Source organism: Leopardus geoffroyi, chromosome C1 (genome assembly GCF_018350155.1).
Source record: "Leopardus geoffroyi isolate Oge1 chromosome C1, O.geoffroyi_Oge1_pat1.0, whole genome shotgun sequence".
Classification (NCBI taxonomy): domain Eukaryota; kingdom Metazoa; phylum Chordata; class Mammalia; order Carnivora; family Felidae; genus Leopardus; species Leopardus geoffroyi.
The window spans coordinates 71,025,047-71,043,771 of NC_059328.1; the positions used below are offsets into that span (position 1 = coordinate 71,025,047).

General features: G+C 41.9%; 2 protein-coding genes across 2 annotated transcripts in view; both read left to right on the forward strand.

The window, feature by feature from the left end:
- The window catches only part of SAMD13 (sterile alpha motif domain containing 13), a 39,708-nt gene that overhangs the window by 16,465 nt on the left and 4,518 nt on the right, over nt 1–18,725 (forward strand). The window contains exon 3 of the mRNA XM_045478074.1: nt 5,968–6,079. Within this exon, the coding sequence (XP_045334030.1) occupies nt 5,968–6,079 (112 nt within the window). The remainder of the gene's footprint in view (nt 1–5,967; nt 6,080–18,725) is intronic.
- The window catches only part of DNASE2B (deoxyribonuclease 2 beta), a 76,191-nt gene continuing 63,436 nt past the window's right edge, over nt 5,971–18,725 (forward strand). The window contains exon 1 of the mRNA XM_045478064.1: nt 5,971–6,079. The gene's annotated coding sequence lies outside the window, so the exon portion shown is untranslated. The remainder of the gene's footprint in view (nt 6,080–18,725) is intronic.

Below are 18,725 nucleotides of genomic sequence, written 5' to 3' on the forward strand. Positions count from 1 at the left end.
AAGAAATACAGGAAGATGCCCTGTCTGTCCCTGGGGTCCGCTCCTGTGTTGCTTCTGATTCAGGCCCCCAAAGCCTCTCTCCACACCTAGCACGGCCTGACTCACCTTGCCATGGTGACTTTTACTTCTCTGCCCTCCTTCTTCCATCTGTCGATTCCTCCTGTTCCTTAACCACTTGTGGAATAAGGCAGGGGACACACATAACCCTTTTCATCAGTTGGCTGACTTGAGATTTTCCCCTTCGCTAGACAGAGTTCCCAAGGCTCATCAAGTGCCTGGCTTAGAGTAGGCAGGTTAAAATTAATTAATGATTAGAATAAGAGCTTTGGGATATTAGGAATAGGACGTTTAACCAGTACCTTTAAAAAGTGATTAGGATTCTAATCTTTGTCGGCTGAACCAACAGAGCTTTGAATAGCATGACCAAACTGTGGATATGGGAAAATCCAGGATGTTGCCCAGTTGGATTTCAGTACAAACTTAGAATGGGAAATAAGCCTGGAAAGTTACGTTTGAATCAAATTTCTGAATGCCAAACTAAAGAATTTGAAATATACAGAAGGCTTGAAGAGTTATTTGTGTTTTTCAGTGCTTTCATTGCTTGAATGTGCTGCAGCTAAGTGCAGTCAACTCTTACTTATCAGAGTTTTAAAAAAATGAAAAATGGCCTGTCAAGAAACTTTGAATCATCCTTTTTTTTTTAGGCCTTCCTTTTAGCCAGATCCCTGCTAGTTTGGTTGAAGGGAGAGGGAAGAAGGAGTAGAGATAAAACTAAAGCTCATTTAGTTGCTGTGTTGTGAGATATGTCATAGGCAAAAAAAAAAAATCAATATTAATTTATTATAATCAGAATTATATTGCTTTTAGCCAAAGGCTGTTCTAAGATATGGGCAAAGAGTAGTTTAATTTCATTTTGAAAATAAATTATAAAGATCAAGGCACTACAAAGTTAGAATGCATTTCTGAATGGAAACATAAGTAACATTGAGAATTAGCTGTATAAAAGGAATAATGTGATAAATATATTACTATATTACGTTGACTACTGCCTAAAATAGCTTTTGCTCTGAACTTTAAAGCAGAAATGCAATTAATAAGTATAATGGAGTTTTGAAATTTCATATGGATTATATTTATGCACAGTTTCCTTTTGGTCTGACCAACCCTCAGATTCGAGAATATCATGAGTACTATAAAATACACACATGCTAGATTCCGAGAAAGGGATTCAGCTATTTTCCACCTGCCTTCACTAATGTGTAAAGGAGAAATGGAGACTTATGCTGCCAGCACTTAAAATTATAATGTGCCAACATGAAAAACGCTTATAATAAGGTCTCCATCTGCATGTATGTGCCAAATTTGTTATGTATTGCATTTCTGTCCCAATGATTGTGTCTCTAGATCTCTTTAAAAGTGAGGTGATTGTTTAATTAAGGTATAATTGCTTCCCAGTGTGAATTATCCATGCATGATATAATTTTTATCAATATACGTATGATGTACTTAACCCATATACACAAGGACTAAATGGTGACTGTGTTAAATGATTTGATTAAGTGATGGGATTGTAGAAAATTCTACCCTTCATTTCTTGCTAGTTTTTTGTAATGAGTTAAAATAAATATATATTTTTCTAAACATCCCATGCCTGGAAAAATATTCCTGAATTTGTCATCTTTATACATTATATTTTAAGAAACATTTTGCTATGATGATAGTGAATAATAAATATCAAATGGATAATGGAACTTTTGTATCTGCCATCTCATTTCATCAGCACAAAATTAGCAGCCACAATGGGAACCACCATCTGGGAGGTGTTTTAAACAGTGCCATTTAAATTCCTTCTGGAATTTGACATGCACAAGTTATAAGAAAAGATTTGGAGAGAATGGTCCATTTAAAAGGGAACAAAGTGTCTTAGTTTGGCCACAAAGAGCAGTCCTTTAGGAGATGTATGGCTTTCCTAGTGGGAAGAGGTGACCCTTAAATCCATTGTCTGAAATGTAGTCATAATTTCATGTGGCCTTGGCACTTCGGGTCCCCCAGCCCCCACTTTCATGTTGCCCTTGATCATCTCCAGTTTTCTTCTTAAAACTGTTGCCAAAAACACTGGAAGGGCCCAGCAAAATTATCCATCATACTCTACCATAAACAACCTTGAAGTGACAACATGCGCCTGCATGTGCCTGCCTTTGCAAGCCATCCTCTCTCAAGGCCTAACTTAGGATGTGTCTGGAGCAATAGATGCCTTTCAAAATTGCCATTGAAAATCTTAAGGTGTCCTAGTCAGGCAGAACTTTCTGGGCCCTCCAGCACATGTGCCTTCAATAGCACTTGTTTACCTCTCTCTCTCTCTCTCTCTTTTTTTTAAGTGTATTTATTCTATTTTGAGAGAGAGGAGAGGAGTAGGAGAGGAGCAGAAAGAGAGGGAGAGAGAGAATTTCAAGCAGGCTTTGTGCTGTCAGTGCAGAGCCAGATGCAGGCTCTGTCTCATGAACCATGAGACCGTGACCTGAGCCAAAATCAAGAGTCAGGTGTTTAACTGACTGAGCCACCTAGGCACCCCACCTCTCAATTCTAGTGTTACTTAGAGTTAGCTGTTTACATGTCTGCTTCCCTCATCAGATTGCTAGCTCTTGAGGGCAGGGACTGTGTATTCCTATCCTTGTAACCTTGCATCTGGGACTGAGAAGTCAGTAGGCTTTTAGTAAATCTTTGTTGCATCAGTGAGTTAAGGAGAGTAGAAAAGCACAGATTTGGAAGAAATATATATGGAATCCATTCCTGATTTATCTACTCTGTGGTTTGGGGTGAGTTTCTTAACCTTTCTAAGCCTTAGTTTCCTAAAAACAGGTTATTACCGTAGCCAGTTGATAAGGAGCTGGGAGGCCGTTAATAGGAAATGTATAAAAAGTGTATTACAGACTCTATGTACTCTCTGGTTCTTAGTCCACAAACGTTTTGCTCTGCATCAGCTGTGCACCTCAGACCTATGCCAGATGCAGGAGAGCTGAAGAGATGCAGATAGACAGGTTGTCCTCTTGGGATGTGAGTAGGCTAACACTGTGATTTTTCTTCTAAGTTATTCGGGGGCTTTTTGCTGCTAGGCCTAAACTGAGGGTGGATCAATCACCAAATGCACTGATTGGTTTCATGCTGCTTGTTTCTTCTGTGTGGATCCCCTTGCCCTAAATATGAAAGCACGCCGGTTCTCCATGGCTCCTCTTCTTCGTGGTACGCTACCCACACACAGTGTTGTAAAGTCTTTGTTCTCGCATTGCTAGTACTCAGGAATATTTCACATTTATGGAAGTGATGATGTCATATCCCAGGAGAATAAGAATCAGGAAAGCCTCCCATCCTAACATGACAACGTAGCATACTTTTTTATTACAATTAGATAACTATTCTTTATGAGGAAAGGCAGTTAATTGAAGTCAGCCACGGGGAGAGTGAATTCAGATGTTTTCTGGGGCACTTAAAAGTATATCTGATGGGACTTTCTGCTCACTGCTAGAAGTGAGCTCGTTAGAAAACTTAAAAGATTTGTTGGAAAATGAACTCCTTTCTAAACATTCTTCAAACCCACCTTAAGCAAGAGAGGGAAGAAAAATGGTACCTTAAAGGGAGTGCCCACTGTCAGCTCGTGATTGTGTACATTAATGGGATGATGGAAAATCCCAGCATGTGGACAATGTTTTAAAAAAACATTTAGCTTTGACTTTAAAATCCATAGTTAATGTTTGCTAAGGTTAGGTTGAAGTAGCTTTTTCTCTGTGTATGTTGCCTGTTAAATGGTAGGAAGGTGTGTGTGTGTGTATGTGTGTGTGTGTGTGTGTGTGTGCACGTAGTGAGCATGCATGTATATGAGTGCATGTGTACATGGGCATGCAGTGTTTATAGATTCACAATCTCTAAGCCCGAAAGGGAAAACACTACTAACTAGTAAGCATTGTCTCTAAAAAGTCTGCGCAATTTCATTTCCATTAAAAGTAACATGAATGCTTTCAACTTGTGCTACATGTTGTTAGTTCTAGGCCCAGTTTTCTTCTCACCCTCTCCCAAGTTTTCAGTTAGTCTCTAAATGCTTCTGTCTCCCAAATGTATACCTCTTGCCCACTCATCTGCTTTGACCACCAGACACATATCCCACATTCAGTCTCTACTTGTATATAGATGGTACTCAAAATTTAGTGTGTCCAACTAAACCTAGCAGTGGCATCTAAGAGAAGTTACCACTGTCCTTCCAGTTCCATGACACTTCCATCTCCTTCATTCTCTATGTCTAGTCCACGACTAAGTCATGCTGATTTTCTTGGTTAAAAATCTTTCACATCCACACGCTTCCTCTCCTGTCCATAGCCACCACTCTAGTCTAGATCACCATGACTTTGCTTGGATGACTCCAGTAGACCACCTCTCACTGGCACCCCCTTCTTCCCCTATGGCTCCTCTCTAATTCTCTTTTTCAAAATGCGAATCTGATCTGGTCACCCTCTTTATATCAGACCCTTTACCAAGTCCCATTGCTCATAGACAAAAATCCAGAATCCTCAATGTGGCCTCCAAGATCTGCATAGCTCCGCTGACTGTATATATTCCTATGAAAGAGCCTGAAATAATCTTCACCTGACTTCATACAGTTAACTTCTGGCTGCTTTCTAGACCTTACCTCAAAAGAAACTTCCACAGGAAAGTATCTTCTTGCCCTTTAAACTGTCATAGCACAGTGTACCTGTCCTCCATAGCATACAGCTAGCTGTGCATTTAGTTGTATGATTACTGATCAGTGTCTACCCCCACAGAACTGTGGGTCCACGAGAGTAAGGACCATGTCTGTTTGCTCATTAGTATACTCCTAGTTGGAGAGCTGGCAGGAGCTTTGTCCTGAGGATCTCCCAAGCCAAGTTAAGCTATTTGAAATTTATCTCAAAGGCAATGGAAAGCTTTTGATGGATTTTAAGCAGGAATACAATGCGATTAGATGAAGAATCACTTTGGATGAGATGTAGAGAAATCCAGACAAATACTCCTAAAACAGAAATGAGGCAAAGTCACAGTAATAGCTGGTTCTTGCAATTCTACTTTTCCTATCCCTCCTTTCTAAATCCACTGAGGCAGGTTACCCATAGACCCTTTCAGATTCTTGATCATTGTCTAGTCATTGACATTGACTAGATCATTGTCTAGTCATTTGCACATTGGTTGAGTTCCTAATACATGCTTGACACTAAGAATACTAAAATGATTCAGGCCCAGATGTATATTCCTAGCCCTCATCTCCCACTCTGATGGGAGAGACTGTCCAGTAAGCAGAGAGTATAATCCAGTGTGGAAAGTACCACAATGGAGTTTGAATGGAGTTCTCAAGTGCATAGGAGATTATAACTAAAACAGTTTCCTGGGGGAGCCAGAAAATGCCTCCCAGAGGAATGGCAGATTTTGTCAAGTAGAGACAAATGAGGGGGCATTGTAAGCAGCTGGAAAAGCATGTGAAAGGCACAGAGCTGTGAAGGGAACAGCATATTGGGGAATGGCTTTAGCCCTGCAGTTTCACAGCTGCAGAGAGGATGTGTGGGGATGGGAATGGGGAAAGTGGTAGGAGATGGGAAAAGACAGGTATGTGGGGCCATCCTGTACAGGGCCTGGTGTGTGTAATCCGGGAGTATAAATATAATTCTGTGAGTTGCCAGAAATCATGGAATCACTCATGAAGGGTCTAATGGTTTATCAGGAAAGCAATGACTGAGCCAGCAAGAGTAATGATCTCCTGAACCCAAGAAACACAAGAATGATTATGGTCCTGAGAGAGGTAAACTGAGATCTGGGCCTCTGAGGGAAGAGAGGGCCATGGTTCTAGCAAGCTGGCTGGGGCCCGCCCCTGGGAGTCTGAGTAAGTGAGCCCAGTCACACACTCTTGCATGTTCCGCCATGACAAATGTCCGGATTTGTGTTTTGCAGTTCCATGGAGAATGGGAGGCCACCAGACCCTGCAGACTGGGCTGTGATGGATGTCGTCAACTATTTCCGAACAGCGGGATTTGAGGAGCAAGCTAGTGCTTTTCAGGAGCAGGTAAGTTGGTCTAGAGAGACACAGATGAACACGGTTACCTCTTCCCCACAGTGGGCACAGGGAATGAGCGGGGAGAGGACCAGTGAGCAGTGAGGGATCTGTGAGTCTGTGCGTGTCCTCCACATCACACGCTGATCATACCAGACCCTAAGATACTGAGGAGGGTGGGGAAGGGCAGAAGGAAAGTGACAAGCTAATGATTCCTTCCTGCCAGAGGAAGCCCCAAGCCCTGGGACACAGTCACAGCTGCAGGAAGGAGGGCTAAAGCTCATTTACATCTGCATCTTCTGAAAGATGGGACAGCCCTCCCTTCAACACAGACACCCTGGAAAGGAGAAACAGAAAAGAAAAGAAAATGAGGGATGGATCTGACTAGAGACATGCAGCACCATGTACTACTGGCCTCAGCACCAACTGAGCTAGTAAGCCCCCTCCAGTTTGCTTTCTGGGTGCTTAGCAAGGTAGAGGGGAAAGAGTACAGATTTAGAGTTAAACTCTGCGTGACCTTGGGCAAGTCACTGTATCTCTCTGAGTCTTGCTTTCATGTCCACAACATACAGCCATCAATGCCTCACTCAATAGGGTAGTGGTGTAAAGATTAAAGGACTGTGTATGCACAGGGCCTGGGGTAGGCCCTGCGCAGTGTTTTTGCCCCCAGATTGTTAATTCTCTTCTCTCAGGTCCAGGGTTGGTATTGGAAAGAGGGAAAGAGAAGCAGGGCCCCTCTCCATTGTCTGCATGATTTCGGACTCCATTTTTAAGGCTGTGCCAGCTCTGTAGGGATGGTGCTCAAAGGGCCTTGACCATGAGGAAGCAAACTGAGGGGGCATGTTTGGTCTACACCAGACCAGCCCTGCAGGGAAACAGAGATCCTATCTCCCAATCAGTGAAGGATGCAGTTTTCTAAGCATTAAATTTACTTTTTAAGTATTGTAATATAATTGATAGAATTATAAGTTGAAGAATGTGTCTGGCTGCTTTTTCCATATCTGTTTAGCCATCTCTTATTCTCTACGCTGGGTTTGGGTAGGTAAACTTTTCTAATATATTAATATATAAATTTCTAAATCTCCTTCAATATTTTTTTCAAACCTGATCTCTGTCTCTCCCTCTTTCTCTCTTAATCTCTGTCTCTTTCTCTCTCCCCCTCCCTCCCTCACTTTCTCTCTACATATGTATATATGTGTGCGTGTGTGTGTGTGTGTGTGTGTGTGTGTTTGTATGTGTGTCTATTTGTTGTTGTCATTAATTTGGCAAATTTGCCAAAATAGCTGCTTAAATCACTTCACACTCATCAGAATAGCTAAAATTAGAAAGATCAATAAATTTAAATGTTCATGAGGATGTAGAACAAACACATTCTCCTACAGTGTTGGTGGCGGTGTAAAATACTCAGACATCTACCCCATGATCCAGCAGTTTCATTCCTGAGAATTTACACAAGGGAAATGAAAGCATATGTGCCTAAGAGATTTGTACAAAACTTTTCTCAGTAGCTTTATTCATAACTGTCCCAACCTGGAAGCCTAACTGTCCATCAGTGGGAGAATGTAGTATAGTCACACAACAGAATACCACCCACCAACACAAACAAACTAACTACTACTAATGTAGAGCAGTTTGGATGAGTCTCAAAGGATCACACTGAGTAAGAGAACCCTCACACAGGAGTTCATACTGAAGAGTGCCTATCTTAGTCCATTTGGGATGCTGTAACGAAAATACTAGAAACTGGTGGCATAAACAACAAACATTCATTGCCCATGGTTCTAGAGGTTGGGGATTCCAAGATCAAGGAGACTGCAGACTGGGTGTCTAATGAGGGCCCTCTTCCTAGCCAGCTGTCGTTTAGCTGTGTCCTTGGATGGAGGAAGGGATGAGAGAGCTCTCTGGGGCTCGTTTTGTGAGGACACTAATCCTTATAATCACATCCCAAGGGCCCTACGTCCTAACACTATTACCAATTACCTTTACTACCCCCTGGAGATGAGGTTTCAACATATGATTTGGGTGACACACAAACATTCAGACCGTCACAATTCCATTTAGATAAAGATTGAGAACAGGAAAATGCATCATTGATAGCAAGAATTAAAACAGTGGTTGCCTCTGGATAGGTGGGAGTGGAGAATGACTAGAAAGCAGCACAAAGGAAATTTCTGGGTGATGATAGCATTTCGTGTCTTGATGAGGGTTTGGATTATACGTATACGTATCAGTAGATGCACTGCATATGCACAGGTTTATGATGTTTCAGATTTGTGTGTTACATAGCGTCTACCTTTTACTTCAAAATCAAAAGAGCTATAAAAAAATTAAACAATTTGGAATATGCAAGCTGAAGTATTTAGAGAAATATACTGATTTATGCAACTTACTTTGAAATGCATCAAATATGTATTGACAGAGGAATGAGTAGATGGACAGACATGATAAAGCAAGTATAGAAAATGTTAATTGTACAATCTCGGTGATGGTCATAAGGGTTTTCACTATATAAGTTCTTACAACTTCATGTTTGAAAATTTTTATAATAAAATTGTGGGGAAGAATAGCTCAGGTTGAAAAGCGAAGGCTGATAGGCTGGAACATATTTTATTTTCGGTTTTAATGGAGTGATATCCATTTGTGTCATTACAGTTGAATACCTCCCTTCTAAAATTAAATTTAAACAATATTGTGAAAGGTTAACCAAAAAAAGGACTTAGCTAAAAGGTCTCTTGGCCAAATTCCCAGCTGCCCAAAAGTGTTTTTCAGATTGCACTTTTACTCAGACTCCTCGGAGGCAGATGTCCCAGACTGGGGGCAGAGGGGGGTGTCCTTTGGGCCTTCCAGATTCTGTGCAGGACCTGAGAATGGAGCTGGCCAGCTCTGAGCTTGGCCCAGGAGCAGGCCTTTTCTCCCAAGGATGACATCACTCTGGTACCAGCAACACTGGGAGGCAAAAGGGAACAAATTCTCCCATAGCATTTCATTCAGAAGTCCTTCAAGGGGGAAAGGGCATCATCTTGCTACTGTGCGGAACCCAACTCAGGAGCCTGAGAAATGGTCTAGAAGCTCGAGTTCCTTCATTCTCATGGAAGGGTGGTTGGAAAGAGTCTGCCTTGAATTATTCTCTGGAGTAATCCCCATCTTGCTCCTGCGTGTAATTATCGTCATCTTCCCTCCTCTCATTAAAGGAGGTAGAAGAAGGGAAAGGAGGGAATCACTGGTCAGGCCCCGCTGATAAGACAAGTAGCTGCTGTGATTTCCATGAGAACTGAGGATCGGGATCCTTTACTATGTTAGCCTGCCTCTTCCATCATCATGCCTCAGAAGGATTCATGTTGAGGCACCTGGGTGGCTCAGTCAGTTGAGCGTCTGACTTTGACTCAGGTCATGATCTCATAGTTCATGGGTTGAAGCCCTGCATCAGGCTCTGTGCTGACAGCTCAGAGCATGGAGCCTGCTTTGGAGTCTGTGTCTCCCTCTCTCTCTGCCCCTCCCCCACTTGGACTCTCTCTCTCTCTCTCTCTCTCAAAAATAAATAAGCATTAAAAAATAAAAAATAAAAAAAAAGAAGAAGAAGAAGGATTCATGTTTCACCTCCAAGGATCTTCCTGCAGTGAACCTCAAAAGTCAGCAGTCACTCTCCAAGTTCATCCTAAATGGGAAGACTGAGACCACCCCCAGCCCAAACACATGTCCCTTCCAGGCACATCTTCCTGGTCTCAGCAGCTAAGAAACAATAAGAAGTGCCACAGTGTGAAATCTCCTGGGGGAAAGCTTTGCCCTGCCATTGGACAGTAGCAGGACAGGACTGGAGAGTACCCTCTAAACCACTTTGGAAAGAGCAAGTCTGGAAAGGATAGTACAGTTGTCAATAATGTGGGGAGCTTAGTTTCATGGCTGACTGTTATGGACTGAATGTCTGTGCCCCTCCCAAAACTCATATGTTGAAACCCTAACTCCCAATGTGATGGTATTAGGAGGGCTTTGGGAAATAATCAGATTTAGATGAGGTCATGAGCATAGGGCCCTCGTGATGGGATGAGTGCCCTGGAAAGAAGATACCAGAAAGCTCGCTTGTCTCTCTCTGCCATGTGAGGGTACAGCAAGAGGATACCACCTGGCAGCCAGGAAGAGGACCTCACCAAGAACCTGCCCATGCTGGCACTGTGAGCACTCCCAGCCTCCAGAACTGTGATCAGAACTTAGTGCTGGCTAAAATAGTGACATTGATGCCAGACATGTCCACCTTCAGCTGGGCTGACTTTCAGATATCCATCTTCGTGATATGGTCTCACAGTACCATACTGGATAATCTGTTGCTGTAGCAACCAGACACAGATGTGGCTTTCTAGGAGCATGCCTCCTTGGAAGATGTCAGGCCGTTGAGTAAGGTTTGTCCAAAGGGCAGAAATGGTGTCCCATGTTCCTGGGGTATGAAGCATCTGGTTAAGCTGGTGATTTTTGCATGACTGCCTTTTCCCTGTGCAGACACATTGCACTGCCACATGACAATGGTTTCCATTAAGTTTCCTTCTGGTACAGTGATCTCTATCAAGTTTTCTTCTGTAAAATTGTTTTGACCCTTCTGTGTAAGCCACAACTGTAAGCCAAAAGAACTGTCCGGAGGGAAGGTCTAAGCCCCTGCCTAGCCCCTTGCCCCACCCAGGATGACCCAGTGTCAATAGTATGTGTGTTTCAGGTTGTTTACTGTTCTGGTCAGTCCCCTTTAAGACCAGTGATATCACTCACTCTTCCTTGGTTCACTGGCCCCATTAACATAGTGTTCCAGAGGGTTCACTGACCTGTAAGAACAGGAGGCAGTGGGAGTCCTTAGTGGAGGACACAGTGATGACAATTCTGTCAGTGCTCTCTTTCCTATGGACACCATGGTGTGGTGACTATTTTCCCAGGTGTCTTCTGGCAGACAGATCTCTCATGCTGTGGTGAAGAGGGTTAGTTAGAGTCATGACTCCAAGTTTCTTTTCTCCTGATTGATATTGATCACTGGAGGATCCTGAAGAGTCTGCCCTTTTTAGGACACAGGTTTCTATAAAGTGAATGTTGATGTAAACAAGCAGAATATTGCTCAAGCTGCTGCGTAAATAGTCAGGTATTAGTTTAGAACTGGCCTTGATGAAGTATGCTTTCAATGCACAGCACAGAGCACAAAACCACTTGAGATATTGGGTATATAGTGTTGAATTTTGGTGACTAGATGATATGGCACTTGCCCTTAGATACAAGTTGCCTGGTTTTCAAGAATCAAAGGTACTTATGAAGTAAAAGGACTTTTACTTTCCTAGCATTAGTTTTTAAGAGAACCCTCTGACTAATCTTACTCAAAAGCATCTCCGCTTTCCTCACAGAACATTTAGGATAAGGTTACTCTGTCAGACTCTGAAGGCTAAATGAGCACCATTCTCCGGTATGAAGCCATTTCTATTGACAGGGCTTTTAGTTGCCATTTAAGGAATTCTGGCAGTCCGGTTCATCACCACTCAGACTGGACCCTAATGTGGGTCACAGCCAGCTCTGCCGCTCGTCATGTAGTCACTACACCTCCGTGTCTTTGTCTGTCTGACTCACATAGTCACATTATATATGAAGGAGTTGGAAGACAGCCGTCTGCCACTCAATCAGTGTCCTATAATTCATATTGTTCAGGTTCCTCAAGCTTACAAGTGAGTAACATCGGTGATTCTGTTTCTAGAACAATATGTATCACTGAGATTTTTTTTTCCTCAGAGTATCATAACAATGTAATGTGCAATTCATGGTGACAAATTAATTTTACTCTATTATCTCCTCACTGTCCCCAAACCACATGACTAAGAGCAGTATTTTACTCTGAAATGCCCAACTGGTTGTTTAAACCATTCATTTGGAATGCATTTCTTTTCAGATGGCTATTTGCTAACTTTCTGAAGCCACTGACTTAACAAATATGAATACAAATTCTCACTGCTACAAATTGCCAAATAACATTATTTCCAAATGGAGCAGTCAAGTAGGGAGACCAATCAGAGCAACTCTGAGCATAGTGGCCGAAGTCATTGCCAGATGGATTTCAACTGTAGTGATTCTGGTGGATATTTCTAACTAGACCCAGGACCAATCTAGGTTTTGGGAAGCTTTTTTACAATTTTAAGAGCCCTTCTTGTGGAGAAAAATTAGGAAATATGAATACACAATTACTAAGGCAAAAGTTAAGCTTCACTAGCTCCATGGTACATTCAGCTCTGAGTTAGATTAGTTAAGTCCCCACAAATTAGAAATCACTTTTATTACTTTTTAAGCATTTTATAATACCAACTACTGAAAATATTTAAGGTGCTTTGACACCTGGTATTTCTTTACAGTTGGAGGCTCCTGAAATGCTTAAAATATTTTATAACATAATCAACAGAGGAGGTGGCAACTCAGATTCTGCCGCTGTGTCCTTCCAGTCCACGAATATTTGGGAAATAGTTAAAAAGTCAGTGGATGATGCTAACAATAAGAAAATAGCCAAGAGAATTGAAAGCAAAACTGATAAGGAAGAAACCATTTGAATTTTTGATTGAAATAGAATATATTTCTATAAACCCAAAATCCCAAATGGTTGTTTAAGTCATTTATTTGAAATGAGACCAGTTATAAGACATTATCACATAGCCAGGTACATTCATGGTGCTTCTTTGTCTCATTCACTTGTTCAGTTGTTTCAATAGTTATTGTAGCTTTTTCTAAGGCTTATTAAAATAAATATAAAACTGTTGAAGTAATTAGTGCTCATCATTACAAGTATTATTTTACTTTAACAAACCACCTGAAATGATTGTAGGTATGGGAACCATTTGAAGGAAGCACAGAGTATTCCTGGCAGGAGAAGATCAAATACAAAGGCATGAGGACACGAGAAAGTATGATTTATCTTGAGAATTCCAAGTACCTTGTAGTTAGAGGTGTGGAGCAGGGAACATCAAGGGATAAGCCTGAAAGATAAACAGGGGTCCAGGGTACAGACAGTCTGGTTTGCCTGGCAGACGGAAGACTTCACCTGAAAGGCACTGGGAAACTATGGGGAAAGATATTAAGTGGGAAGTGAGTGCCAGGATGAGATTTGTGTTTTTGAAAGATCAGTCTGGTGGCAATGTGGAATGTGGCTTGGAGGACAACTAGATGGAAGGTGGGAAAGCTGGCTGTAATAATTCCACTGGGGAAAGGAAAAGATGGCTTCGAAAATATGGGAAGATGGCCAGAAAAATTTAGTGGATCATTGGCAATAGAGGATGAAGATTTGTCCCATCTCTGTTCTCTGCTGTAACCCAAGACTGAGCTCACTGCCCACAGATGGCAAAGAACGGGACTTGGGTGACTGCCAAGTTTCCAGATTGGGTGGGTTGTAAAGTGGTGCCATTAACTAGGATGTTTGTGGGAGGTAAGTTGTAAAAGGGCTAAAATGAGCACAGTTTGGGACACATTAAATCTGAAGGCCTGTAGTACCTCCAGGTGGACATATCTAGCAGATGGTTCAAGGGAAGAGTAAGGCCTAGGGGCAGATATATGAGGTCATCAACAGTCATAAGAAGGATGAAAATGAGAGGGGCATATAGAAGGGGGGGGGGAGGAAAAGGTCAAGGGTCAAGGTCAGCACCCTGGGGAACACCAAGGTTTTTAATTGTTGGGACAAAAAAGGCAACTATGAAAAGCAGCTGAAAAAGAAGTCAGGGAGGTGAGGAGAGAACCAGTAATGAGGGGTTGTACAGAAACCAGTGAAGGAGGAAGTTTTAAGAAAAATGAAATGATTGACAAGGTCAAATTTCTTAAAAAGGTGAAGCCCCAGTGGAGTCTGCGAATGATGGTGGGGTTTCAGTGGAGTTGGGGGTGGGGGAGTATTGGTGACTATTGAGGTGGAGGACCCTTTCCTCCAAGCTGAGGAATGAACAGGAGATAGGCAAGTGGAGGGAGAACCAGTAGGTGGGGGTAGGGGTGGTGGCGGTATATAGACATGAGAGCTCTTTTTAAAGAGAGGAGACACTCAAACTTATTTACATGCAGGAAAGTAGCCAAAAGAATTAGACAGGTTAAAATTCAATGAAATTGAGGACAGTTAAATAAAGCAAACTCCCTGAGGATAAGGAAAAGGATGAGATCAAAGAGTATGGAAAGGCGAGGATAGGAGAAATTGGAACCCTCATGTATTGCTGGTGGGAATATAAAATGATGTGGCCGCTGTAGAAAAGTTTGGTAGTTTTTCAAAAACTTAAGCATAGAATTACCATATGGCTCAATAATTCCCCACAAAGAATTGAAAAGAGGGACTCAAATAGATACTTGTACACAAATATTCACTGCAGTATTATTCACAACAACCAAAAGGTGGAAACCACCCAGGTGTCTATGAACAGATGAATGGATAAACAAAACGTGGTATATACATACAACAGAATATTATTCAGCCATAAAAAGGAATGAAGTTCTGGCACATGCCACAATATGGATGAACCTTGACAACACTCTCCTAAGTGAAGTAAACCAATTAAATATTGTATGATTCCATTTATATGAAATATCTAAGACAGGCAAATTATTCATAGAGACACAAAGCAACTTAGAGGCTATTAAGGACTGGGGTCAGGGAGAGTTACTGCTTAATAGAGTTTCTGTTTGGGGTGATGGAAGAGTTTAGAAAATAGATGGTGGTGATGATCTCACTACATTGTAAATACATTCATGCCACTAAATTGTACACTTAAAAACAGTTCATTAAAATGGCCTACTTGCTGTTATATATATTTTACCATAATAAAATATAATGTCGGCCATAATATACATGGTTCACTTCATTCAGTTTGGTCGATAAAATATTCAGATATTTTACTTTGTTGTTTTAAAAAGAATATGAAGGGATTAATTCTGAGCAAGACAGGGATATCTTCCCCTGTCCTTCCTGTTCTTCCTCTATCCTTCCTGTGCTCCAGGGACATAGGTGAGGATGTATACCGATCTAGCTAAGATGGCCCTTGTCCCCAGGGACAGTAAGGGAGTTCCTGACAGTCTCTATTTCCTTTGCTAAACAAGAGGCAAGCTCCTGTGCTTGGAGTGGACAGGATGGGGAGAGGTTTAGTAAGGACCTAGAGGAAAGCAGTGACCGTTAAGAGTGACCACCATGGGGAATGGGAGAGAGATCTGATTGAGGATGCCCAGAACTGTTGAGGACTTTTACTGACCCAGCTGAGACCGGCACAGTGCCCACATCTAATGTTTCATCTTCACAGCGTCTTGATTTTTTTTTTCCCAGCTGCACCAGGTATAGGAGTCAGAGAAGCTGGATTGCTACACTGCTCCTGGATGGGGTGCTTGTGGCATGGGCACAGTGGTTGGCTAATAGCCTAAGAGAGTAGTTTGAGAGGGCATATAAAAGAATGGTTCCCAGTGCCAACCGGGGGGTGCAGACTTGATACAAAGAAAGAGCCTGAAGGAGACTCATAACCTTGGAAAAAGTGGATTTGAAATGTGAAAGTGGGTGTAATGAGAGTGAGGAGTGAGAGATAGAATTTTAGATTTTTAAGTGTTGCAGGATTTTGTAGTCTTCTGGTTAGTGACATTATAGAAGGTTCTAGAAGTAAAGGTGAAGTTGTAGAAATGGTGTATTCTACTAACTGCTGTCCCAAGTAGATGAAAACATGTGTCATGGCATAATTATAGAATTTTGTTTCTTTAAAAAATTTTTTTTAATGTTTATTCATTTTTTTGAGAGACAGAGAGCTCACGCACATATACTCACATGAGTAGGGGAGGAGCAGAGAGAGAGAGGGAGACATAGGATCTGAAGCAGGCTCCAGGCACTGAGCTGTCAGCCCAGAGCCCAATGTGGGGCCTGAACCCACAAACCTCAAGGTCATGACCTGAGGCAAAGTCGGAGGCTTAACCAACTGAGCCACCCAGGCACCCCGACTAGAAGTTTGTTTCTTATTCATGTAAATAGTCCAAGGTGGTCTTGGGAGTGTTCTCCTTCACTATAATTCAAGAACCCAGGTTGATGGAGGCTCTGTCATCTTCAGCAAGATCAGGATCATCCAGGCATTGACATCCAGTTGGCATAAAGGTAAGGTGCAAGGAGGGGCACATGTAGGCGGTTTTATGGGCCAGGTGCACATAGAAACACATCATCGTTTCATCTGTCATTGGCCAGACGTGGTCACATGGTCATACCACATTGCAAGGAAATCTTGAGAAATGTGCAGTTGTGTGTCCTGGAAAAAAGAGCCACCAACAGGCCTTGCTACACTTGAGCCTCGAAGTCATTTTTTAAAGCGTTTCCTGTTGTAATGCTGCTACTTAGTTTTGTTTTTAAGTCCAGAGATAAGTTTCAAAAAGGCTAACTTTAAGAGATAGCTGAAGTGAAGAAGCCTTATCTGACCATACATGGGAAGCCTTCACTTCTAATTCTGTTCCTTGTATCTATTCTGGGTTTTGTTTTGTTTTGTTTTAAATCTAGGCAGACATCTCTGTAACCCAGTTTCCTCAGTTGATGAAGTGAGTTTCATTCTTTTTCCTTCATCAGAAATGTGTACAAGATTTTTTTTTTTGTAATAGAGCCCCTTTATCACCCACTTTGTGCCAGCAGCAAATATTAAATAACACAGAGATACCCATTAAGTCACTGAAGGCATGAGCCCTCACAATGAGCCAAAATGGATTTTGTGTCTGATTTAAGGTCAAGACCCATTTTGGTTCTGACTATTACTTTAACAAATAAGGTAGACTTCTTTCTGAGCCACATAAACAGTTTTTTGTTTTGTTTTGTTTTGTTTTTCCTGTAGACAGGCTGCTCAGTGTTGGTTTCTTAAACTAGGTGAAGTCTTCCTAATATGTATATTATCCATCTCAAATTTTCCACCAATAGGAATGCAAGGCAAGCACAGCATCAGCTGGGAGTCATTGGCTGATAATGTTGAGCTCATAGTCACTCCCCCACATTGAGCTGCAGGATCAGGGCCAATGGAGAGGGTGGAATTGTAGAGGACACCAAAGAGGAATTTCTTCCCCAGAGGAGAGTTTGTCCCAACAACCATGTGATGAGATTCAAACGGTCTTGGTGTAGACGTGAGTAGTTCACCATATTCCTTTCCAAAATTATATGGAAATTCTTCTGAAAACAAACTCTGTGTCTTAGAAAGGAAAGGTCTTTTAAAGAAACATGGTGAATTACTACAAAGTACTAGGAGTGCCTCAAAATGCTTCCCCGTCTGATATTAAGAAGGCTTACCACCAGTTAGCTCTTCAGGTACATCCAGACAAGAACCCAAAAAACAGGGAGGAAGCTGAAGAGAAATTCAAACAAGTAGCAGAAGCCTATGCGGTCTTGTCTGATGCCAAGAAACGCAACAACTATGACAAGTCCAGAGGAAACCGCATCAAAATGGAAGATAAAGGGGACTTCAGCAGGGACAAAAACTGTTTGAAAGAGGAACCATGGTTTGAGAGGCCACACTGTGGCTTTCAAAATGTCTTTGAAGACAAAGACCACTTCTCATGGGACTATTTTTCCACTGGTCATATGGGTAGGGCCAGAAGATTCCGCTCCTCCTTCTTTGATGTGATCCCCATACTGGACACAGGATTTTCCACGTTTGTATCCCTGGGCTCCAGAACAAGTCCCCCTTCCTCTGAAACATTTTTACCCTTTGTAAGCAATGGAATGGGAAACTTCAGACTGGTCACCACTTGTAGCCAGATAGTGAATGGCAAGAGAGTTGTTACAAAGAAAGTTCTAGAAAATGTGAGGGGGAAGACCGAAGTGGAAAAAGAAAACCTATTTCATCAGATTCCTCCACGTCATTGGTAAGGAGTCTGTGCTTTGTTCTTTCACAGGGAGACTTTCCTATAAGGCTGGTGAGTCTGATGCATATCAAAGACAGAGTTGGAATCTGAGAGTGTGTTAAAGCAGAATGGACAGAAACCAGCTTAGTGCAAACCTCTCATTTCACAGAGGAAAGAACTAATGGGCCAGATGTTAATGCAAGAAACTAGGAAGCAGCAGAGTTTGGCTTCTAGCCGTTCTTCTGGTCTAAACTGAGCTTTCATTTCCTCTCCACCGTATAGGGGATGGAGACCACCACCACAAATATGGCTTTCTGAGTTAGTTGCAGGGTCTCACCATCATAAAGCCCATTGACTTCTCTTTGACTTATTCCTTGTCCTTCCTTGCTATTAACCGGTTTGCCTCTTGCTTGACGGCCACTCTTTTTCTCTTCCTAGCCTCTTTCTCTTTTCTCTTCCCACCTCATCTTTCTTCCCATACATTTCCAACGGATCATATCACAATTAGGCTCAACTGAAAAAGCTACCAAGGTGTAGATTAGTGTTCGCAGAGAGAAAGAGTGAACAGTAAATGGGTTAAGATTTTTTTATATACTTTTTTTTAATAGCTAGCATTTATTGAGTATTCTGTAGGTATCAGGCATTCTGCTTCACGTATGTTATTGCAGTAATCCTTTCAGCAGTGAAATACAGTAGCTACTTTCCCTCCATCATATAGATAAGGAAATGAGGCTTAGAGAGATTAACTTGCCCAGCCCCACCTAATAAGCAATAAAATAATGTCTTACTCTAAAACACATGCTTATCTACTGAGCTGTAACATCTAAGGAGCCTACTCATTTATTTT